The sequence below is a fragment of the Oryctolagus cuniculus genome, chromosome 13 (assembly GCF_051225735.1).
Source record: "Oryctolagus cuniculus isolate XC-2025 breed Fujian yellow rabbit chromosome 13, ASM5122573v1, whole genome shotgun sequence".
In the NCBI taxonomy this organism is placed as follows: Eukaryota; Metazoa; Chordata; class Mammalia; order Lagomorpha; family Leporidae; genus Oryctolagus; species Oryctolagus cuniculus.
In genome coordinates, this window is record NC_142879.1 from 3,226,783 (window position 1) to 3,247,547 (window position 20,765).

The 20,765-nt window shown below is 48.2% G+C and overlaps 1 protein-coding gene across 2 annotated transcripts in view; it reads left to right on the forward strand.

Annotated features, from left to right (window-relative positions):
- Positions 1-20,765, forward strand: part of HMCN1 (hemicentin 1) — a 469,239-nt gene that overhangs the window by 342,529 nt on the left and 105,945 nt on the right. For both annotated transcript variants that reach the window (XM_051820384.3, XM_070055057.2), the window contains exons 50-57: positions 462-635; positions 2,235-2,348; positions 3,083-3,228; positions 8,594-8,744; positions 10,268-10,462; positions 12,314-12,427; positions 14,833-15,020; positions 16,534-16,630. In XM_051820384.3, coding sequence (XP_051676344.3) covers positions 462-635; positions 2,235-2,348; positions 3,083-3,228; positions 8,594-8,744; positions 10,268-10,462; positions 12,314-12,427; positions 14,833-15,020; positions 16,534-16,630 — 1,179 coding nt within the window. The remainder of the gene's footprint in view (positions 1-461; positions 636-2,234; positions 2,349-3,082; positions 3,229-8,593; positions 8,745-10,267; positions 10,463-12,313; positions 12,428-14,832; positions 15,021-16,533; positions 16,631-20,765) is intronic.

Consider the following 20,765-nt stretch of genomic DNA (forward strand, 5'->3'; position numbering starts at 1 on the left):
TGCTATCGGATCAGCGCGGTGCGCCGGCCGCGGTGGCCATTGGAGGGTGAACTAACGGCAAAAGGAAGACCTTTCTCTCTGTCTCTCTCTCTCTCACTGTCCACTCTGCCTGTCAAAAAAAAAAAGAAAAAAGAAAAGAAAAGAAAGAAGAAAGATAAAAAAGAGGAGCAGCCGGGACTCAAACTGGCGCTCATACGGATGCTGGCATCTCAGAAGGCGGCTTAACCCACTGCGCCACACGCCAGCCCTCGGATTCCTTCTTTAGGTGTCATCTCCCCCATTACCCAGGGAGCATTTGGGGGACTCTCACTGCTTTAGTGTGGAATCAGAACAACTTCTCAGTTACGTTCTTAAGAAATGGAGTTACACAATTACACAAATAAATACAGTGGAAATTTAGAAATGTACATTTAGGACAGTTTCTAAAACATGTCTTCAATCGAATTGTAAACCTGCTTCAGTGTCTCCAACAATTGCTGGTGTGGACGGCGACAGCAGCCCTGAGGATGTCACTGTCATCCTGAACAGCCCCACGTCTCTGGTCTGTGAAGCTTATTCCTACCCCCCCGCTACCATCACCTGGTCGAAGGATGGAGCCCCCTTGGAATCCAACCGAAATATCCGCATTCTCCCAGGTAATTCATTCATTCCAGACGCCCCGGATTCGTCTGTGTCACTGACAACTGTGGAAAAGCAGAATCATTTTGGTTGGTTTTTTTTTTTTTTTTTTGGGAAAGGTACTCATGTTGTTGTTTTATGTTATTCTGATATTTTAATTTCTAATTTTTGCATATAATAATCTAAAGTACTAAAATTACATTTGGAAAGATCAGCATAATTAAGTGAAAAATGCTACCATGCAATCAATTAATGACTAAAATACATGGAATGTCAAAAAGGCTAGAGATTCATTTCTTGTTGGATGTTGAAAGATAACTTGTATTTGCCTGTGTTTGTTTATTCCTTTATTGATTAGTTTTGAGAGGTAGATCTCCCATTAACTTCCCAAATGGAGACGATGGCTGGACCTGGGCGAGGCTGAAGCTGTGAGCCAGGAACTTAATCCAGGTCTCCCGTGTGGGTGACCCAGACCCGCCTACTCGAGTCAAGTGCTGCCCCTAAGTGCACATTAGCCAGACCAGACGTTGGAGTCGGAACCAAAGTCAGCACTCAGAGCCAGAAACCCCCCTCAGTTGCAGGCATCCCAGCTGGAATTTAACTGCTGCACCAAACTCCTACCGCGTTCCCTCTTTCATACCTGGCGAGATGAATGAAATATAACTAAGAAGTAGAAACTCTGGATTTGAGTCACAGTCTCATGTGGAACAAAGATAGTATCTGTGAAAAGCCACTTCACAGCATGAACCGTGGAAAGTCATGGTTTATAAATGGTCCAGGGGCGGGCTAAATTGAGTAGTGACAAGTTTTACAAGAATCCAAAAGAAGAAATGGCTACCATGGGCTGAGCTGGTCAGAAACAGCTTTGTTGCTTTTGTCAGAACGTGGCCTGGACCTTAAAGAAATTTCTAGAATTGAGTTGATTAAAAATGAATCAGAAGGGCTTTCACATCCATCAGGGTGACCAGTGTGGGAAAGGTGCAGAGAGAGCATGGCCAGCTGTGTGCACGTGAACTTCTCATGCCCCTGAGTGGGGAAGGGCGTGTGGCATGTGTGTCGTGCGTAGTATGTGTGCAGGGTGTGTGTGTGGTATGTGTGTGGTATGTGGATGAATGATGCGTGGTGGGTGTGTGTATGTTTTGTATGTGTGTGGGGGGCGGGGGGATGGTCAGGGAGGAAAGGGAAGGTTGGAGTCCTATGCGATGCCTGGATTAAAGAGTCTGAACTTCGGTCAGTTGAGGACATTGACGATCTGAAGGGGGCAGTGCCCTCCCTAAGCCTGCTGCAGCAGAGCTAGACTGCTGTGTGGGAGGGAGGGAGAAGATGGTGGCGGCAGGAACTGCTGCTGAGCGGAGGAGACACAGGCCCCTAGCACAGTGCTGTCGGGAAGCCTGGAGGGCCAGAAGGCTGAGGTCGTCACCGCAGAGGCCTGCTGGGGACCCCAGGGCGGCCCCTGCTGCCACGCAGTGACGCACACTGTCGTTTGTCTTCCCTCAAGCGTCTGCCTCAGAACGGGCGTAGGACAGAAGCAGCGTTGCAACAGCAGTAACAGACAGCCTGTGACTTGTGCAGGTTCTCTGTGATTTCAAAGACTCTGATGTCCCACGATTTTCCAGGAGGGCGGACCCTGCAGATCCTGAACGCGCGAGCGGACGATGCTGGGAGGTACTCCTGCGTCGCCACTAATGAGGCTGGCGAGATGATAAAACACTACGAGGTGAAGGTCTACAGTAAGTGCCCAGACCTCGCATTGCGCATCTCCCTCACTTCTTTCTCAGTCCTGTTCGTTCCCGGTTCTTAGTTATTCAGACTTGGTAAAGACTGCCGTGTCTGCAGCTTGCTTCATTGAGGATGGAGTGAGTTGAGCATTGTGCCCATGACCTCAGTTGCTTACAGATGTGACGAGCCCACTCTGCTCGCTGCCCCCTTGCTGAGACCAAGGCAGGGCCCCTGCCCCCAGTGTCTCTGGTTTCCTTCTGCATCGCTGTCCGCACCGAGTTGAAATGCTCGCCCAGACAGAACTGTGGGTGCATGTGCCCTGCCTGAGGTCCTCAGGGTGGGGGCTCTCCCCGTGTGCCTTGACCTGTTAAGAAAAGGCGGAGCTGATACGGCCATTAGTAGAATCCGCATTTCCGGAGTTTGTTTTGTGAAGGAAGAGTTGTCTTCGTGATGCTCCTTTGCTCTCCGACTTGATACCTTAATGATGAATAAGGAACAGGTATTACGGCTTGTGCTAGACTGCGGATCTGGTGCAGACAGAGCGCCCTGCCCTGTGAAGGACCTTAGCCTCGTTGTACGGTGAGGGTGGGGGCAGAAGGCGTCTCCCTCACACTCCGTCAACACTGCTGCTTCACCAGGCGCTGGCGGAGGCATCTCCTTGCGGGGTGGCTTCAGTGTGCTTTCCAGGGGATTCTGTGTGCTGACCGTAACCGAGGGCTCACTCTCCCGTCTTTGCCTTGTGCAGTTCCACCCATAATCAGTAAAGGGGACCTTCTGGGGCCAGGCGTTTCCCCTAAGGAAGTGAAGATCAAAGTCAACAACACGCTGACCCTGGAGTGCGAAGCCTATGCGGTTCCTTCCGCCTCCCTCAGCTGGCACAAGGATGGACAGGCCAGTCACGGTTTTTTTTACTTGCTGATGATTTCTTAAAGACTAAAATGGAGAATTTAAAAAAGACACAAGTGACTCAGAACCAATGTGAGCTTAGAACTAGCCAATCCCATGCTCCCGGAGTCTAAAACTGTGCCCACCCGGAAGCATGCTGAGCAATCTGGAATTGTCCCATTGCTGGAATGAGTGCACTTGTCTGGAAACCTGGCCCCTGCCCACGCCTCCGTTAGGGAACAGTGTTTCTGTCCTGTGGTTTGACAAACTCAGTCAGTGCCGTAGGTGAGAAGCACATAGCCGATTCAGCGTCATCAGCATACCTCGGACACTACGTTTATCCTGAACTTTGTTCAGACACCTTCCACTCTTACAGAAAGTGACAGTTACGGTCTCGTAAGACACAGAAGCAGAGTTAGAAGGTGACGAATGCCCAAATCCAGTTATGGGGGGTGGGGGCAGTGAGAGGCTTCAGCTAAAAAGCTGACCTTTAAGTCTGTGATCTGACTTCAGACCATGCACGCTATGCCTCATCCAGCTTACGTTCTTCCCTGCAGGTGCAGGTGTTAAAGACATACGTGCGGTGCTCTCAGACTGGAATAGATTGTTAGTTGTTAACACTGCACTTGACGCGGATGTGAAATGGCCAGGCTGCCGTTCGTCCTGCTTTACACATAATCAACTCAGTGGTCAGTTAAATTCCCGCTGGAGAAGTTCAGGTCACAGTCCCAGTTCGAGGTGCAGCTTTTTTGTTCAGAGCACAGATGGATTTTTGCAATGCTGGCAGCTTGAAAAAAATCACTCGTAAAATAAGCCAGTTTCATCTGGAAGCCATTGTAAAAGAAAAAGTATAGAACTCCCAGCGTGTTCTGTTTATGGTTGCTTTTCTAACTACAAGCAGACTGCTTGGTACAACATCCATTCTATATGACTTTGCTTGGAAACAAATAATCTTTCTCCTTTAAAATCATGTTATTTTTACACTTTTAGTTTTCTTTGAAGCCTTTCTATTCCTTGTAGTTACTATACATTTGCACACATAGAGAAATACAGATACAAAACCTTCTTAGAAACTAGAATTGCACTAGAAATGAAATAATTTTGTGTTTTTTTAATTTCATTATGAATATTTAAATTAGACCTTCAAATTTAGACTCCAAAGTTGATAAATTACAATGCTTTATACTGCTAACACTTTGGGGGTTGGGATTGGTTCCCTAGAATATAAACCATAGAAAATTTTAATTATTGTATTTTTTTTTAAAGATTTATTTATTTATTTGAAAGGCAGAGTTACAGAGAGGCAGAGAGAGAGGGAAAGGTTCTCCATCCGCTGGTTAACTCCCCATTTGGCTGCAATGTCCAAAGCTGCGCCAATCCGAAGCCAGGAGCCAGGAGCTTCCTTCGGGTCTCCACGCGGGTGCAGGGGCCCAAGCACAGGGCCATCTTCTACTGCTTTCCCAGGCCATAGAAGAGAGCTGAATGGGAAGTGGAGCAGCCAGGACTCAAGCCAGTGCCCATATGGGATGCTGGCATGGCAGGCGGCGGCTTTACCCGCTATGCCACAGTGCCAGCCCCAATTATTGTATTTTTAAGTGATAAAATTTTAATCATGATTCATTGCATCTCAAGTTATTTATTGAGCATCTGCTGTTTGCCAGACATTATTTTATGTACAAGGGATACAGCTATGACAGAAACAAAATGCTCTGCCCCTACTAAGTTTAGAGAGATGAAAAAAGCCATAAACAAACCAACGAGTAGAACATAGAATGTCAGTTAAATGTAGGTGTCACAGGGGCTGGCACTGTGGCGTAGTGAGTAAAACTGCTGACTGCAGTGCCGGCATCTCTCATATGGGTGCCGGTTTGAGTCCTGGTTGTTCCACTTCCGATCCAGCTCTCTGCTATGGCCTGAGAAAGCAGTGGAAGATGGCCCAAGTCCTTGGGCCCCAGCACCCATGTGGGAGACCTGGAAGAAACTCCCAGCTCCTGGCTGTGGATGGGCACAGCTCTGGCCATTGCAGCCATTTGTGGAGTGAATCAGCAGATGGAAGACCTCTCTCTGCCTCTCTGGAGATCTGCCTTTCAAATTAATAAATAAATCTTTAAAAAAAAATGTAGGTGACACAGAGAAAACACAGAGACTAGGATTCCAATTGTGTGGAGTGTGGTCTCTTATTAAGACAAGGAAAACATCTTCGGTAAGGTTTGATGTACTTAAGTGAGAACCCCCAAAAAGTGAAGGAAGCAAACACAAGGTATCAGAGGGGACAGTATCCCAACTGAGCAGGTGCAGCGGACACGGGGAACGCAGAAGATGCGGGCGGAAGAGTGGCCGGGGTCCAGGTTACACTGACTGTGGAGCAGGTGACCCTGTACTGATGGGAAGCCAACTGGGAGTTTGATAGGGTGCGATATTATGTGACTTAACGTGTTCAAAGGCTGCTATACTTGGGGAAGAAAGAGTCCAGCTATTACGTTATTGTAGGGGTCCAGAAGAGGCATGGTGGTTGCTTGGACCAAGGTGGTAGCAGGGTGTAGAGAGCAAAGGAAAGAGAAGAGGTTAAGATTTTTTTTAATATTTATTTATTTATTTGAAAGAGTTACAGAGAGGGCGAGGCAGAGAGAGAGATCTTCCATCCTCTGGTTCACTCCCCCAAATGGCTGCAATAGCCAGAGCTGGGCCAATCTGAAGCCAGGAACCAGGAGCTTCATCTGGGTCCCTGATGTGGGTGAAGGGCCCCAGCACTTGAGCCATCTTCTGCTGCTTTTCCAGGCCACAGCAGGGAGCTGGATTGTAAGTGGAAAAGCCGGGTCTTGAACCGGCGCCCATATGGAATGTCAGCGATTAGGCAGTAGCTTTCCCAGCACCAGCCCCAAGACCAAGACTTTGCAGGAGACCATTTGGATAGTGACACTGGATGGAAAAAGAGGTGAAAGGATAAGCTCCAGGCCACTCATGCATGGAGAGGCTGACGCGCAGGGAAGGTGTATCTCGACAAGATACGTGAAAATCTGTAGAACAAACGCTGCAGACCAGATGAGAACTCAGAAGGCACTCGGATTAGCAGCACGGGTGTCACTGGTAACCCTGACAGAGTCTTTTTGGTCAAGCAGACAAGATTCATGAAAAGATGAAGGGAAAGAAATTGGAGACAGCAAATGCACAATATATTTTTAAATCATTTGACTATAAGTGGCAATAGAAAATGTGGAGGTGGGCCGCAGCGGGAGAGATTGATGAGGATGCAGGTGGGAGAGGATGCAGCCGGAGGACGGTCCTCGAGTAGATCAGAGGAGGCTCAGAATGTGCAGACTGGTGTTTATCAGGGTCAGCATTTAGATAGATAGATTGCTTGACTTAGAAAACAGTTACAGAGAGAGAGAGGGAGAGATAAGCGGGGATCTTCCATTCTCTGGTTCACTCCCGAAATGGCTACAACGGCCAGGACGAGGCCAGGCCAAGCCAGGGGCTTCATGCAGCTCTCCCTCGGGGGTGCAAGGGCCCAAGAATTCGGAACATCTGCTGCTGCTTTCCCAGGCACATTAGCAGGAAGCTGGATCGGAAGTGGAGCAGCCGGGACTTGAACCGTCACCCATGTGGGATGTCCGTGCAAGTGGCAGTCCAGACCATCACACTACAACTCCAGCCCCTGGGTCAGAATTTTTCTATGGGAGTAAAATCAAGGAAGAGGAGGGCTTACATATGGAGTGACTCGAGTTAAACCTTCTCTGAGTAAGGAGAGAGTAGAAGTCGGGGAGCATAAGGGCAGTGAGAAGATTGCGGGGTATAGATTGTGGTCTTCCATGAGGTCGGAGAGGTGCTGAGTTGCGTGCTAGAGAAAATGAGTTAGAAGGGTAGGAGGTGGTGTTCAGAGGACGAGAATGGGAATCTGAGATCACGAAGAGGTGCAGTTACCAGTAATGAAGAGGTCTGACTCCTACTGCAGCGGTTGAGACAGGGTGGGTGGGAACCTTAAAATTGAGTGAGAAGATCCAGGAGCCAAGAAGACACAGGACTGGATGTCTGGGCGGCATCAAACTCACCAGGTGTTGTGAGAAAGGTGTCTTTAGAAATAACGACATAAACAAGAGCTGCAATCTTCATGGAATGGGGGAAATCAAAGCATTGTAAGTGAAGGTAACGTTATCAGTAAAACATACTGTGAATACCTTTAAGTTAGTTTCCCATTCAGTGTGGTAATTTCAGTAAAGCATAATGCAGGAGTCAGCATTTGACCTAGCAGTTCAGACATCCACATTCCAGAGTAGCTGATTTGATGGCAGCTCCAGTGCCAGATTCCAGCTTCCTGCTAATGCAGACAGACCTGCGGAAGCACTGCGGATGCCTCAGGTGGTTGGATTTCCGCCTCCCTTTGGGAGACCTGCACTGAATTCCTGACTCAGAGTCAGCAGTAGCCCAGCACTGGCCCTTGTAACATTTAGGAAGTGAACCAGAGGGTGGGAACACTCTCCCTCTGTCTCTCTCTCTGCCTCCTAAAATAAATTAATTAAAGCAATATGAAAGGGGACCAGCACTGTGGCATAGAGGGTAAAGCTGCCACATGCAGTGCCGGCATCCCATGTGGGCGCCAGTTCAAGCCCCAGCTGCTCCATTTCCAGCCAGCTCTCTGCTATAGTCGGGAAAGCAGTAGAAAATGGCTCAGGTCCTTGGGCCCCTGCACCCTTGTGGGAGATCCGGAGGAGGCTCCTGGCTCCTGGCTTTGGATCCACACAGCTCCAGCCATTGCGGCCATCTGGGGAATGAACCATCAGATGGAAGACTCTCTCCCTCTCTCTGTGTCTCTCTCTCCTTCTGCCTCTCTCTAACTCTGCCTTTCAAATAAATAAATAAATCTTTAAAAAGAAAAAAATGTAAGTTAAAATTTTGCATTTATGAAGTAATGATCTTTTTAATAAGTAGTAGTAACTGTAGACTGAATCAGATTATATTAATGCCCTGAATTTTCTTAAAGAAATTCTAGCATTTTCTACTAAATTATGGTAGAGGGTAAGCTTTCTAAATACAGTATGATATAAACTGAAAACGTTTTTTCCTAGCATGGATAAATGAATATGTTACCCAAGAACGTATTTTTAATTTAAAAAAAAAAGTATAAACTGTATAAATGCGTCCCAGCAAATACCTAGCCTAATCATTAACTGTTTCAGCTACAGTTTTCAATAAGTAAAAATTTGAAATTTGATTACTCAGAAACAAGCAGTGTCATCCAAATAATTTGTCGTCTGGAATCTTTTGCATAATATTTTATTTTCATTTAACAAAGAATCATAAACACTGTCAACTCATTGTCTCTTCAGGCTTTATTGGAGTACTTGATGTTAACATTGTTGTAATTGAATCGCAGCCCCTTACGCCAGATGATCATATTACTATTGCCGCTAATGGACAAACACTTCAAATAAAGGAGGCTCAAATATCAGACACAGGGCGCTACACCTGTGTAGCAGCTAACATCGCCGGTGAAGATGAGCTGGATTTTGATGTGAATATACAAGGTAATACATACTTACTGTGTGTCATTTAATTTATATGATCTGTCAAAGTAATACAAGAGCGATTGACTTGGTTTATTTTTGGTAGTGAGGTTTTTTCCCCTCTTGACAACATTGTAAATTAATTATTGAAGATCTGGGCTTGAGAAATAAGATGAAAATAATCCCTTTGTTCAGGGTTACTTCCAGGATTACTTTTTTATTTTTGTGTGCCTCCTTCTTATGAATTTAAATGTATCCTTCATTTAAAAAATTTGGAATACACAATACAGACCTCTCTGTTACCTTAGTATTCCCCTAACATCATATCATGAAATTTTCTAAATAATGTTTACATGGAAGGCAGCAAGGTGGTAAAGTACAGAATTCAAAGCCCTCACCCTTGGATTAAATGATGTTTATGGTTCTTACGAGTTCTGTGACTTAGGCAAGTTAACCAAACATTTTAAGGTTCCAGTTGCTTACTTTTTTTTTTTTTTTTTTTTTGCCAAGCAGAGTTAGACAGTGAGAAAAAGACAGAGTAATAGACAGCGAGGGAGAGACAGAGAAAGGTCTTCCTTCCGTTGGTTCACTCCCCTAATGACCGCTACGGCCGGCGCTGGACCAATCCAAAGCCAGGAGCCGGGTACTTCCTCCCAGTCTCCCATGCAGGTACAGGGCCCAAGCACTTGGGCCATCCTCCACTGCCCTCCGGGGCCACAGCAGAGAGCTGGACTGGAAGAGGAGCAACCGAAACAGAATCCGGCGCCCCGACTAGGACTAGAACTAGAACCCGGGGTGCCGGCGCCGCAGGCAGAGGATTAGCCTAGTGAGCTGCAGCGCTGGCTCAACCTCATTTTTAACAACTATGCCAGTTTCATTAGTTGAGTATTCAAATACTTACCTAACCATATTCCTATTGTTGAATGTCTGGATTGTCTCCCAAGTTTTCGCTACTCATAAAATAATGCTACACTGAGCATCTTAATACAAAAACTTTTACACGTCTTTGATTTTTTTCAAAAGTTGGAAACAGTAGAAATTTTAGATCAGGTGTTATATACTTTATAGTGTTTATGATGTACAGGCAAAATGCGTTATATACAGTTTGTATTTGTGTTAAAAGGTATGAGAATGTCCTGTACTTTCTGTTAAGGGAGGTGTTAGCCTAGATTATAAACTTCTTCAGCCTCCTCAGTGAGACTTAGCATGGGGAAGCTCTCAGCTGAGCGAGTTCTTCTGTGGTTTCTGTGATCAGACCCCAGCCAGGCTTCCCCTGGAAAGTGGCCACTTTGTTATCGAAGTGCCAAAGACTTCCCGCAGGGAGGCGAGGCGTGACCGTAGCATTCTCAGTCCCACATTTCTGATTCCTCCACACGGGAACCCGCTCCAGGTCAGAGCTGGCTGCTGTGTAAGTACTTGGAAATGTTTTCACGTTGTCTAATTTATACAGCTGGAAATATCTCTGGTCAAAGTGCAGTCAAGAACTTTAACAGATCGGTGTTGGCATTCACACCCGACCATAACTCCTTGCTTTTCCTTCATAGTTCCTCCAAGTTTCCAGCAACTCTGGGAAATAGGAAACATGCTGGATACAGGCCGGAGCGGCAAAGCCAAGGACGTGATCCTCAACAACCCCGTTTCCCTTTCCTGCGAGACCAATGCTGCTCCACCTCCCACGCTGACCTGGTACAAAGATGGCCATCCTCTGACCTCCAGCGATAAAGTGATGATTTTACCAGGTAAAGGTTGCCACGAACGAGTGAAGCCCTGAATCTGCAGGTGTGTGTTCTCAGTGAATGGAGCAGGGAAGGGGGTGGCTCTCTGGCAGTGTTGATTGACAGACACGAGGCTGCCCAGTGCACTGGTCCTCGTGTGCGTCTGACGAGTGAAGGCAGGAATGTGTCGGTAGAGCGCCTTAGTAAACCCCTCAGACGCCATGGGAATGTGTCAGTAGAGAGCCTCGGCAAACCCCTCAGACGCCATGGGAATGTGTCAGTAAGCCAGAGCGCCTTGGTAAACCCCTCAGACGCCATGGGAATGTGTCGGTAGGCCAGAGCACCTCGGCAAACCCCTCAGACGCCATGGGAATGTGTCGGTAGGCCAGAGCGTCTCAGTAAACCCCTCAGACGCCATGGGAATGTGTCGGTAGGCCAGAGCACCTCAGCAAACCCCTCAGACGCCGTGGGAATGTGTCGGTAGGCCAGAGCGCCTCGGTAAACCCCTCAGACGCCATGGGAATGTGTCGGTAGGCCAGAGCGCCTCGGTAAACCCCTCAGACGCCATGGGAATGTGTCGGTAGAGCGCCTCGGTAAACCCCTCAGACATGGGAATGTGTCGGTAGAGCACCTTAGTAAACCCCTCAGACGGACAGGATCCTTCGACCCGCCTTGCAGGGTCCTTTTGCATCCTTGTGCCTCCATTTCTCTGTCAGTGCCATGAGACTGTCAGTGGCCTTGCAATATTAATGTTCATTCTAATACATATTTGCAAGTAGTTACTACTTTGGTTTATTAAATACATTTATAAGTAAATAGCAGAGATCACTAGCTTCAAGTATTTTGTTACGGCATGGCTTATTGATAGAGGTGTTTAAATCATTGCAGGATAACAGTATTTTCTGGGCTCCTATTTAACAAGCATTGAAATACTCAGGGCTTATCAGAATTCATCCACTTGTATGCTTAAGGTCAGCATGTTAAATAAATGTTCTGCAAATTAGCCCTCAATTAAAGAATATCTTGAAAAACAAATCAAAAATAAAAGAAAGAAGACCAAGTAGACATGGCAACTGAGTGGAACATGTGATCCTAAGTTGGATCTGGGTTTGGAGAAAAATAGCAGTAAAAAGACATTGTTGCAACAAGAATGAAACTTTTGAACATGGCCCCTGGATTCAGTAGTAGTTTTGTATCAATTGTAAATGCCCTGCTTTTAATCCATGTGCTGTGGTTATATACAGGATTATCCTGGTTCTTAGGAAATACAGATTTGTGAGAATGTAGACTAAAAGGGTGCTATGTCTCCAACTCCTTCTCAAATGATTCAGACAAAGATTATATACACATGACAGAGAGAGAGAAAGTAAGTGCAGTAAAATGTAAATAATTGGTGTGCATGGGCAAAAGTTTTTATACAATTGTAGCTTTTCTCAGTTTGAGATGGAACTGACTTGGAAAGTCTAAGAATATATGGAGTTGTTCTTTGAAGATCATATTTACCTTCCCTGGATATTTCTTTCCCCCCTGAGTACTTTCAGGGAATAGTGTAAACCACACCACAAATGTTCAGAGCTAAAACCAGCGGTCACTGCACAGTAGCGTGTTCCACATAGAATGTGGTGCGAGGAGCAGGGGGCGGCGGCCCTGCCTGAGGGGTGTCTGGCGGCCCGTTTCTCCCGAGATGGAGTCAAAGGCAGTATCGGGTCACTTTTGTAAAATAGCTCAGTGCTTATTACAGGTGTTCTGGGTGGTTAAAACTAAACACGGATGAAGTAGGAGCGCTGCGGGGAAACGTGTGGCGGTCGTCTCTCAGGGGCTGGCCGTGCTCGCTCTCAGGTGGGGAGAAGTAAAGGTCCTGTGGTCTGTTTGCAGGAGGGCGCGTGCTGCAGATTCCCAGGGCCAAAGTGGATGACGCCGGGAGGTACACGTGTGTGGCCGTCAATGAGGCTGGAGAAGCTTCCCTCCAGTACGACGTCCGCGTCCTCGGTGCGCATGTTCTTTGTTTATTCCGCGTTCTGTCACTCAGGAGTACTTCTGGGGAACTGACACTTGCAAACTGTTACCCAGAAAGAGGTGCAAGAGGGAAGACACTAGAGTTCCAGGTTCGTTTATTTGACACGCACCTGTCGATTGCTTGCCAAGTGTCAGCACTGGGCAAGGCGCCCTGGAGACAGCACTTGGGTACGGTAGCCACAGTCTTTGTCCAGGTAGCAGGTAAGCCCGCAGAGAGTAGAGGTGTTCATGTTGGATGGTCTCAGGTGTGACCAGCTCTGGGGCCGTTCATCAGGGCAGGATGGGTCATGCCATAGATTTTAAGGTCCACAAGAGTTATAGGGAAAAGAAGGGAGAAGCCAATCAGAGATCAGTGCTAACAAGGTCAAGAATGGTGAGAAGTATCCTTGCTCACTTTGACTGAAGTTGGGAAGAAAGGAAGCTGAGTGAGTGGTAGGAGCTGATAGTAGAGGTTGGGAAGGACAGGGGTTCAGCTGCACTGAAGTGGAACGGCGGGCGTGGGTGGTCAGGGGGACATGTCCAGCCTTCAGCTGTTATTTTGGATGGGAAGGAAGCTGGAAAGCACACTGGAGGTGAGCTTAGGGTTGGAAGGGGGATACAAAGCAAGAAGAACGAACTGGTTCTGGACCCTGTTGCATTCCCAGGGTCTGCCCCTCACCTCCCAGGTACAGGCAGGGTCACTGAGAACAGTGCTGAGTGCCGTAATCCAGGGGTAGGGGGTGGTCAGGCCAGAGAGCGGCGTGGAGGCCTCTGTGTGATTCCTTCACTGGGGGGAACTGCTGGGAGTGGTCAGAGCCCACAGCACATTGAAATTCCACCGTGTGGTCCGTGGCCTTGATTGTTTTTCTTGCAGACTCTCAGTTTACTTGCTGGAGGTCCCAGTGTTCAAGGCTTCACCTACATAATTAACGTGCTGTCTTTACTGCTTGCCAAAGCTACAGAGTGAAACAGAGCACACAAGCTCCAAACAGAAGAGTGATCATGTACTGTGAAAATTAATTTCTGCCTTTACAGAATAGTCTACATGTGCTTTCCTAGTTTATTGAACATTTCCATTTTTAAAAGTTCTGTGGGTTGCCCCTGACAGTTAGCCCAGTGGTTAAGATGCCTACATCCGTGTCAGAGTGCCTGTGTTCAGTTCCTGCCCCAGCTCCTGGCTCCAGCTTCCTGCCTTGCAGACCCTGGGCTGCAGCAGTGATGGCTCAAGTCATTGGGTTCCTGCCACTCATGTGGGAAACACACATTGCATTCCCGGCTGCTGGTTTTGGTTCCAGCCAGCCATAACTGTCTGTTACATCAGAGGAGTGAACCAACACAGCAGATGAGAGTATCAATAATTTTTTTTCATTTAGTGGATAATACGTGATGTTTTTCATAGCTGATACCATGGATTTTTTTTTTTTAAGTTTTATCTTTATTTATTTGGAAGACAGAGCTACAGAGAGAAGTAGAGACACAGAGAGAGAGAGGTCTTCCATCCGCGGGTTCACTCTCCAAATGGCTGCAAGGGCCGGAGCTGAGCCCATTGGGAGTCAGGAGCCAAGAGCTTCTTCCGGGTCTCCCACGCGGGTGCAGGGGCCCAAGGACTTGGGCCATCTTCTACTGCTTTCCCAGGCCACAGCAGAGAGCTGGATCAGAAGTGGAGCAGCCAGAACTCGAACCGGTGCCCATACGGGATGTTGGTACTTCAGGCCAGGGCTTTAACCCGCTGTGCCACAGTGCTGGCCCCCCCACAGATATATTTTAAATGAAAGTGAATATATGTAGGAAAATCTAGAGTGAGACTTCAGACTTCAAACTTGCATGTAAATAAGTGGCACCTGGGGAGGCAGTCAGCTCACAGGTGTCTGGGAGACGTCTGATGAGCGCATCTGATGGGGCCCAAGGATTTGCATTTCTCACCAGGCTCCCGCCGTTGCCGAGGCTGGGAACACATTCTGAGGAGCCCAGACAGTTCCCTGCCAGTAAGACCAAATGCAAGCATTTCAGATGTGCTTACCAGGCTGTGACTTAGGTGACTTATCCAGACCACCGCTTACACACATGCTTCTAGGATGTTTGCCTAAAAACCCAGAAGGCACAGTGGAGGGGCCGAGGAGAGGCACTGAGGGGAAGTTGGGGTTGTGCTCAGTGGGGCTGATTCCATCAGAGGAGTCGGCCCAGCGCAAGCGAAGAGCCTGAGCAGGACACCCCGGGTTCAAGCACTCTGTCCTCACACCCCCATGTGCGTGCCGGACGTTGCTTGAGGAGCATGGTTTTCTTCCTCCAGTTTGGTGCCTGTGTTGTCATCCCAGACTTGTTCAGGTTGTCGGAACAGCAGAATGATTCAGCCAAGGCCTGTTGCCTGTCCTTATCTCTTCACTGCAATCATTTACTAGTGCCCCCCATCATCAAGGGAGCCGACAGCGATCTCCCTGAAGAGGTCACCGTGCTGATGGGCAGGAGTGTGCGGATGGAGTGTCTGCCCAGCGGCAGCCCCGTGCCCAGGCTTTCCTGGCACAAGGATGGCCTGCCTTTGCCGGAAGACAGTAGTCATAAGCTCCTATCTAACGGAAGAATCCTGCAGGTAAAAGTCAAAGTCTAAGACAGCTATTTGGCTGTATGTTTTATAATGACTGGGGTTTTTTTTTTCTACTTTGAAAAATAATTTGAATTAGTTAACAAATACTATGTTTATAAATATCAAGAATCATTATATAAGATAAAATTCTTGCTCATTCTACCCACTAGCACAGGTGACCACTACTAACAGTTTTGCCTGATTTCATCCAGACATCGTGCATAAAAACATACACCCTTGAAGTTATTGCAAACATGGCCTTCACGAGGAAAGCCAGATAGGAAGAACTCTTTATTACACCCCTTTTGTTACATGTTTCTGATGGCAAAATTCTGGGTGACATAAGGTTTCCCGTAGGTTAACATGTTTTCCTCTGTTGGCAAATGGTTATTAATAAATAATAGTGAAATCTGCATGAATAACCTGTATTATTATTTACCAATCTGCGTGTCTATATTTTTTTTTCAAGTGTCCTCAGAGAAACTTGGATACTAGTAGAAATAACACCAATTCTTGTGTTACGATACAGTTTTATGAGTTACTACTTGAACGTAATAGATAATCTAGTGGTCCATGAACCCAGTGAGACCTGTCATTGTATCCAGTGCAGGATATATCACATGGAGTTCCTCATGCAAAAAAAAAAAAGGAAAAAAAATCAGTCACACTACTGATAAATACTTTGATTTCTCAAAGTATCTTCTAAGTATCATAGATACTTCTACTTGATGATCATACAGCATATCCCAAAATACTTCATGATTTTTGTCCAGGGCCAAAGATGCATAGATGGACAGAAATTTCTGCAGAATAAACTAAACACAGCTGTCCATTAGCTAACTGATACCTCATGAAAAGACGCCACTCCAAAACGTAATGCCTCGGACAGTAAGCATTTGTTCACTCCTAAGTCTGCCTCCTGGCCCAGGATGCGTCTGCTCTCAGCTGCACGCGCTCAGGAGTCTGCAGAGAGCTGTGGGCTGCGTAAGTGTCTCTGCTGGTCTCGGGCCCTCGCTGGGCTGACCCTGTCCCCCGCGCCTGCACCTGCAGCAGGGTGGCCTTGGCATCCTCACATGGTGGTGGCAGCATTCCGAAAGAGCAAGCAAAAGCGCACAGCCCGGGTTTTGAAAGGGCCCTGCCTGTCGCTTCTGTCACATTGCATTGGCCAAAGCCAGTCCCAGGGCCAGCACAAGACCACGCCTCTTCTGCTCCTCTTGATGGGACCTCCTGGCAGCCACGTGACGGGAGCACCGACGGGGTCGTGGGAGAGTGATTTGGGACTTTTTATAGCTGGTGACATACACAAATTTGTGTCAAGTTGCGTTTTCTGACTGGAAATTTTATTAATATGTATTTGATCTAACTAATAAAAGCCAGCACCAACATGAGTGTGTGCAAAAATGCCTTGTGTTTGCCAGGCATTTACCAATACGAGTATGTTTAATTTCCTCTAAAAAATACTGAGAAATACAACAGATTGCTTTATAAAAAACTTAAAATTTCTTCATTTTTCCTTTAGATTCAGAATACTCAAATAGCAGATATCGGCAGGTATGCGTGTGTCGCTGAGAACACAGCCGGAAGTGCCAAAAAGTATTTTAACCTCAATGTCCACGGTAAGAGCCAAGTTCCAGAAACATCAGTGAGGATGCACTTAGGAAGGCAGGGACCCCGCGTTTTAGAGCACATGGGTTTGTTTCTTATTTTATGACTTGACAATGTGTGAGGCCCGCGTTCATTCAGTCTTCCTCCTTCCTTCCCACCGAAGCTGGGAGATTTATAAAGTGCAGATCTTCTAGAAGTCCACTTCTGTATTGTTTTACTCGCTCAAAAGCACAGCATTACTCCTACATATTTGAAACTAGCGTCAGAATTTGAAACCCCAGAGATGACATGTTTATGTGATGTTAGAACCAGAGAGAGACCTTCCACTCCAAAAGATTTACCACTGTTCCTGGCTGGAGTCCATTCCTTCCCCTGGTGTGGAAACCGTGCTGAGTTATGTCCTCTGCTCCCCGTACGCTCCCTGCAGAAGAGAAGGTCTCTTTGTGGAGTGAAATAATTCCTTAAAACCACTGACGCACCTAACTCATCTGTGAAACTTTAAGCTCTCATTCATGCTAGACTCTCCATAAATATTGTATTGTTTTGCTGAAAAAAGCACTTGGCTCTGTACCCCCAAAAGACTAGGTTTTTTGGGGGGTGGGGGAGACATAGCTGCTACCAGAATATGAACTTGGAGATGGGGGAAAATGATTACAAGAGATTCCCTTTATGTGAGCAATACAAATACGAAGTTCCAGCTTACCTTAGAAATAGCTGAAGCCAGCGCCGCGGCTCAATAGGCTAATCCTCCACCTAGCGGTGCCGGCACACCGGGTTCTAGTCCTGGTTGGGGTGCCGGATTCTGTCCCCGTTGCCCCTCTTCCAGGCCAGCTCTCAGCTGTGGCCCGGGAGTGCAGTGGAGGATGGCCCAAGTGCTTGGGCTCTGCACCCGCATGGGAGACCAGGATAAGCACCTGGCTCCTGCCTTCAGATCGGCGCAGTGCTCCGGCCACAGCGCACCGGCCGCGGCAGCCATTGGAGGGTGAACCAACGGCAAAAGGAAGACCTTTCTCTCTGTCTCTCTCTCTCACTGTCCACTCTGCCTGTCAAAAAAAAAAAAAAAAAAAAAAAGAGAGAGAGAGAGAGAGAAATAGCTGAAATTTGGAATCCTGTGGGCAGTTTGGCCCTCCATGGACTTGCATAGAGCGTGATGGGCATTGTCTCTTGCCGTGACCCACAGGGAGTATTAATGTCTGCCCATGTGCAGCGTTTGTGTCACAGACACCTGAAACTCTGTACTCCCAGTCTTAGTGTGGTAGGTAGTACATTGTAGGTGCTTAACAAATGTCTTCGAGGTTTTTGAATGGATAGATCAGGCTGAAACAGGAACAAATGTGTTACAAAATCCCAGAATGAATAAATTAAACAGACCCACTCGTGAAAGCACACGTTCCAATCTGTACAGTATAGTAAACGAACGTTGAAGAGTTACAGTGGTGTTTGCCATTCCTGCTTCTTCAAGGCAGAGCAGTGTCTCCTCCTCTAGGTGGTAGAGAGCACCTTGGAGTACCTGGCTTACGGCAGCTTTGGGTGCCCCCCCGTCTCATCTGTCGGCCTCCGTGTCTTTCCCTCTCGCCTGTGGCTTCAACAGCCATTGTCTTACTCATCTCGGCCTCCCTAAACCCAGAGTGATTTCTGCTAAATAACCATTTGTTGCCTATTTATTCTACTTGAACAGAAATGTCTGAACAAGAAAGCCTCGAGGGGAAGTGGTCCACACTGTTTTCCATTAAGGATCAGGGTTCAAGGATGCTTTTTATTCTGCCTGTAAATGGCATCTTGAACGCCTGCCTGCAGCCGGGAACCTCTCAATTAAATACTGGGAAATTCATTTGAGAGAAAATGAATTCTTTTCATTTAAAACCACGCCATTGGTTAGACCCACCGCAGCCATGCCTGGTGCCTGGTGCCCTAACCTTCAGGCTGCCGGCCTCGGCGTTCTGCACCCTCCCCTCCCCTGCACAGCTAGCTCGATCTTCGAGGCACAGCACGTCAGTCACTCCTCCTAGCCCGCGCGTTCCCATCCCTCTTCTCAGTGAAAGCTCAAATCTGCAAGTAGTGGCAGTGATAATGTTTTAGCTGTGTCATCCCTGTGGGTTCCGTGCCACGTGTTTATAGGTCATTTCACTTACCTCAGTAACCACAGGTGCTTGGTACTATTTTATGCCTCTTTGATTAGAAACCCAAGGCCGGCCGGCGCCACAGCTCACTAGGCTAATCCTCCGCCTGCGGCACCGGCACTCCAGGTTCTAGTCCCAGTTGGGGCGCTGGTTCTGTCCCGGTTGCTCCTCTTCCAGTCCAGCTCTCTGCTGTGGCCTGGGAGGGCAGTGGAGGATGGCCCAAGTGCTTGGGCCCTGCACCCCATGGGAGACCAGGAGGAAACACCTGGCTCCTGGCTTCGTATTGGCGCAGTGCGCTGGCCGTAGTGGCCATTTGGGGGGTGAACCAATGGAAGGAAGACCTTTCTCTCTGTCTCTCTCTCACTAACTCCGCCTGTTATAAAGAAAGGAAGGAAAGAAAGAAAGGCAGGCAGGCAGAAGAGGAGAGGAGAGGAGAGGAGAGGAGAGCAGGGGAGGGGAGGAGAGGAGAGGAGAGGAGAGGAGAGGAGAGGAGAGGAGAGGAGAGGAACGGAACCCAAAGCTCATATGAAACTGTGTGACATGCCCCAGATGACATAGCTGGCAGGTGCAGAACCAGGTTCTGCCCAGTCTGACCGCCGAAGTTTGATGCTTAGCTGCTTGCCCTGCTGCTACCCACTGAATCCCACACCTGCAGCGTACGTGCACCTAAGTAGGTAGCTTGCTGGGGCTGGAGGACATCTTGGTGTCAGGAGTGTTGGTGTCTGTAAATTCGTAGTAGCAGCTTCTGCTGGGCCCTGCATGCTGCCTGGGATGACCCTCTTGTCTGCCCCCCCATGACTCTCTCAGCGCCTTCAGCTCCTGCTCAAATGTCGCATGGCTGCTGACTTACTGTGTTTGGGTTGTGATAATGAAATACCATAGATCATGTGGCCCGAACAGCAGATTTGACTTCCTCCCGAGGTCGAGGCACCAGCAGGGTTTGGTTTCTGGGGGCGGCTCTCCCTGGCTTCGTGCAGCTGCTTTGTGCTCGCTCCTGAGCGCACTTGGAGGAAAGGGGAGAGAGGAAGTCTGAGCCAGCTTCAGTTCTCTGCTGGCTCTCCTTGAAGGACACAGGCCTAACGTCTGGGGCCACCCTTTGGGCCTCCATTGCGGCCATAAAGGCCTCAGCTTAAAATACAGTCACACGAGGGGTTAAGGCTTCCACATAAGAAATGGTTGGGGGGCCGGCGCCACTGCTCACTAGGCTAATCCTCCGCCTGCGGCGCCAGCACCCCAGGTTCTAATCCCAGTCAGGGCGCCGGGTTGTCCTGGTTCCCCCTCTTCCAGTCCAGCTCTGCCCGGGAAGGCAGTGGAGGATGGCCCAAGCGCTTGGGCCCTGCACCCGCATGGGAGACCAGGAGAAGCACCTGGCTCCTGGCTTCAGATTGGCGCAGCACGCCAGCCGTAGCATCCATTTTGGGGGTGAACCAACGGAAGGAAGACCTTTCTCTCTGTCTCTCTTTCTCACTGTCTAACTCTGCCTGTCAAAAAAAAAAAAAAAGAAAGAAAAGAAAAGAAAAGAAAAGAAATGGTTGGGAATGCAACCTTCAGTCCATAACACCCCCCTCCCACTTTTCTCAGTGCCTTCCCCTCCTGTTTCACAGGGGAAAAGGAGGCCTCTTTCCCCGAGTTCCTGCCGTAGAATCCGCCTCACGTCTGCCATGGCATCAAGGGTGCTTCCGCTGCTCTCGCTGCCCTTGCTCCTGCCCAGCAACAGTGGGACGCACCCCTGCCTCCCAGAGGCCGGAGACAACCTCACTCCAGATTCCTGCCTGTTGCCTTCTCTCTTCTCCTCACTGCCCCTTCCCAATGGCACTTAGTAAATTTGCTTGTCCTCTCCATTGTAACAGAAAAAGGTCTTCCTTAGACCTAACGTGCATCCCCGCCTACCTCGCACCCCTCCCCTGTGCACAGCTGACTACACAGAATGTCTGTTTCCTGTTCCCCGCTTGGGCCACCCTGCATTCATGCCAGCTCCCGCCACCTCGTTCCAGTGGAGCTGTCACTGAGGTAACCACTTGGGCCC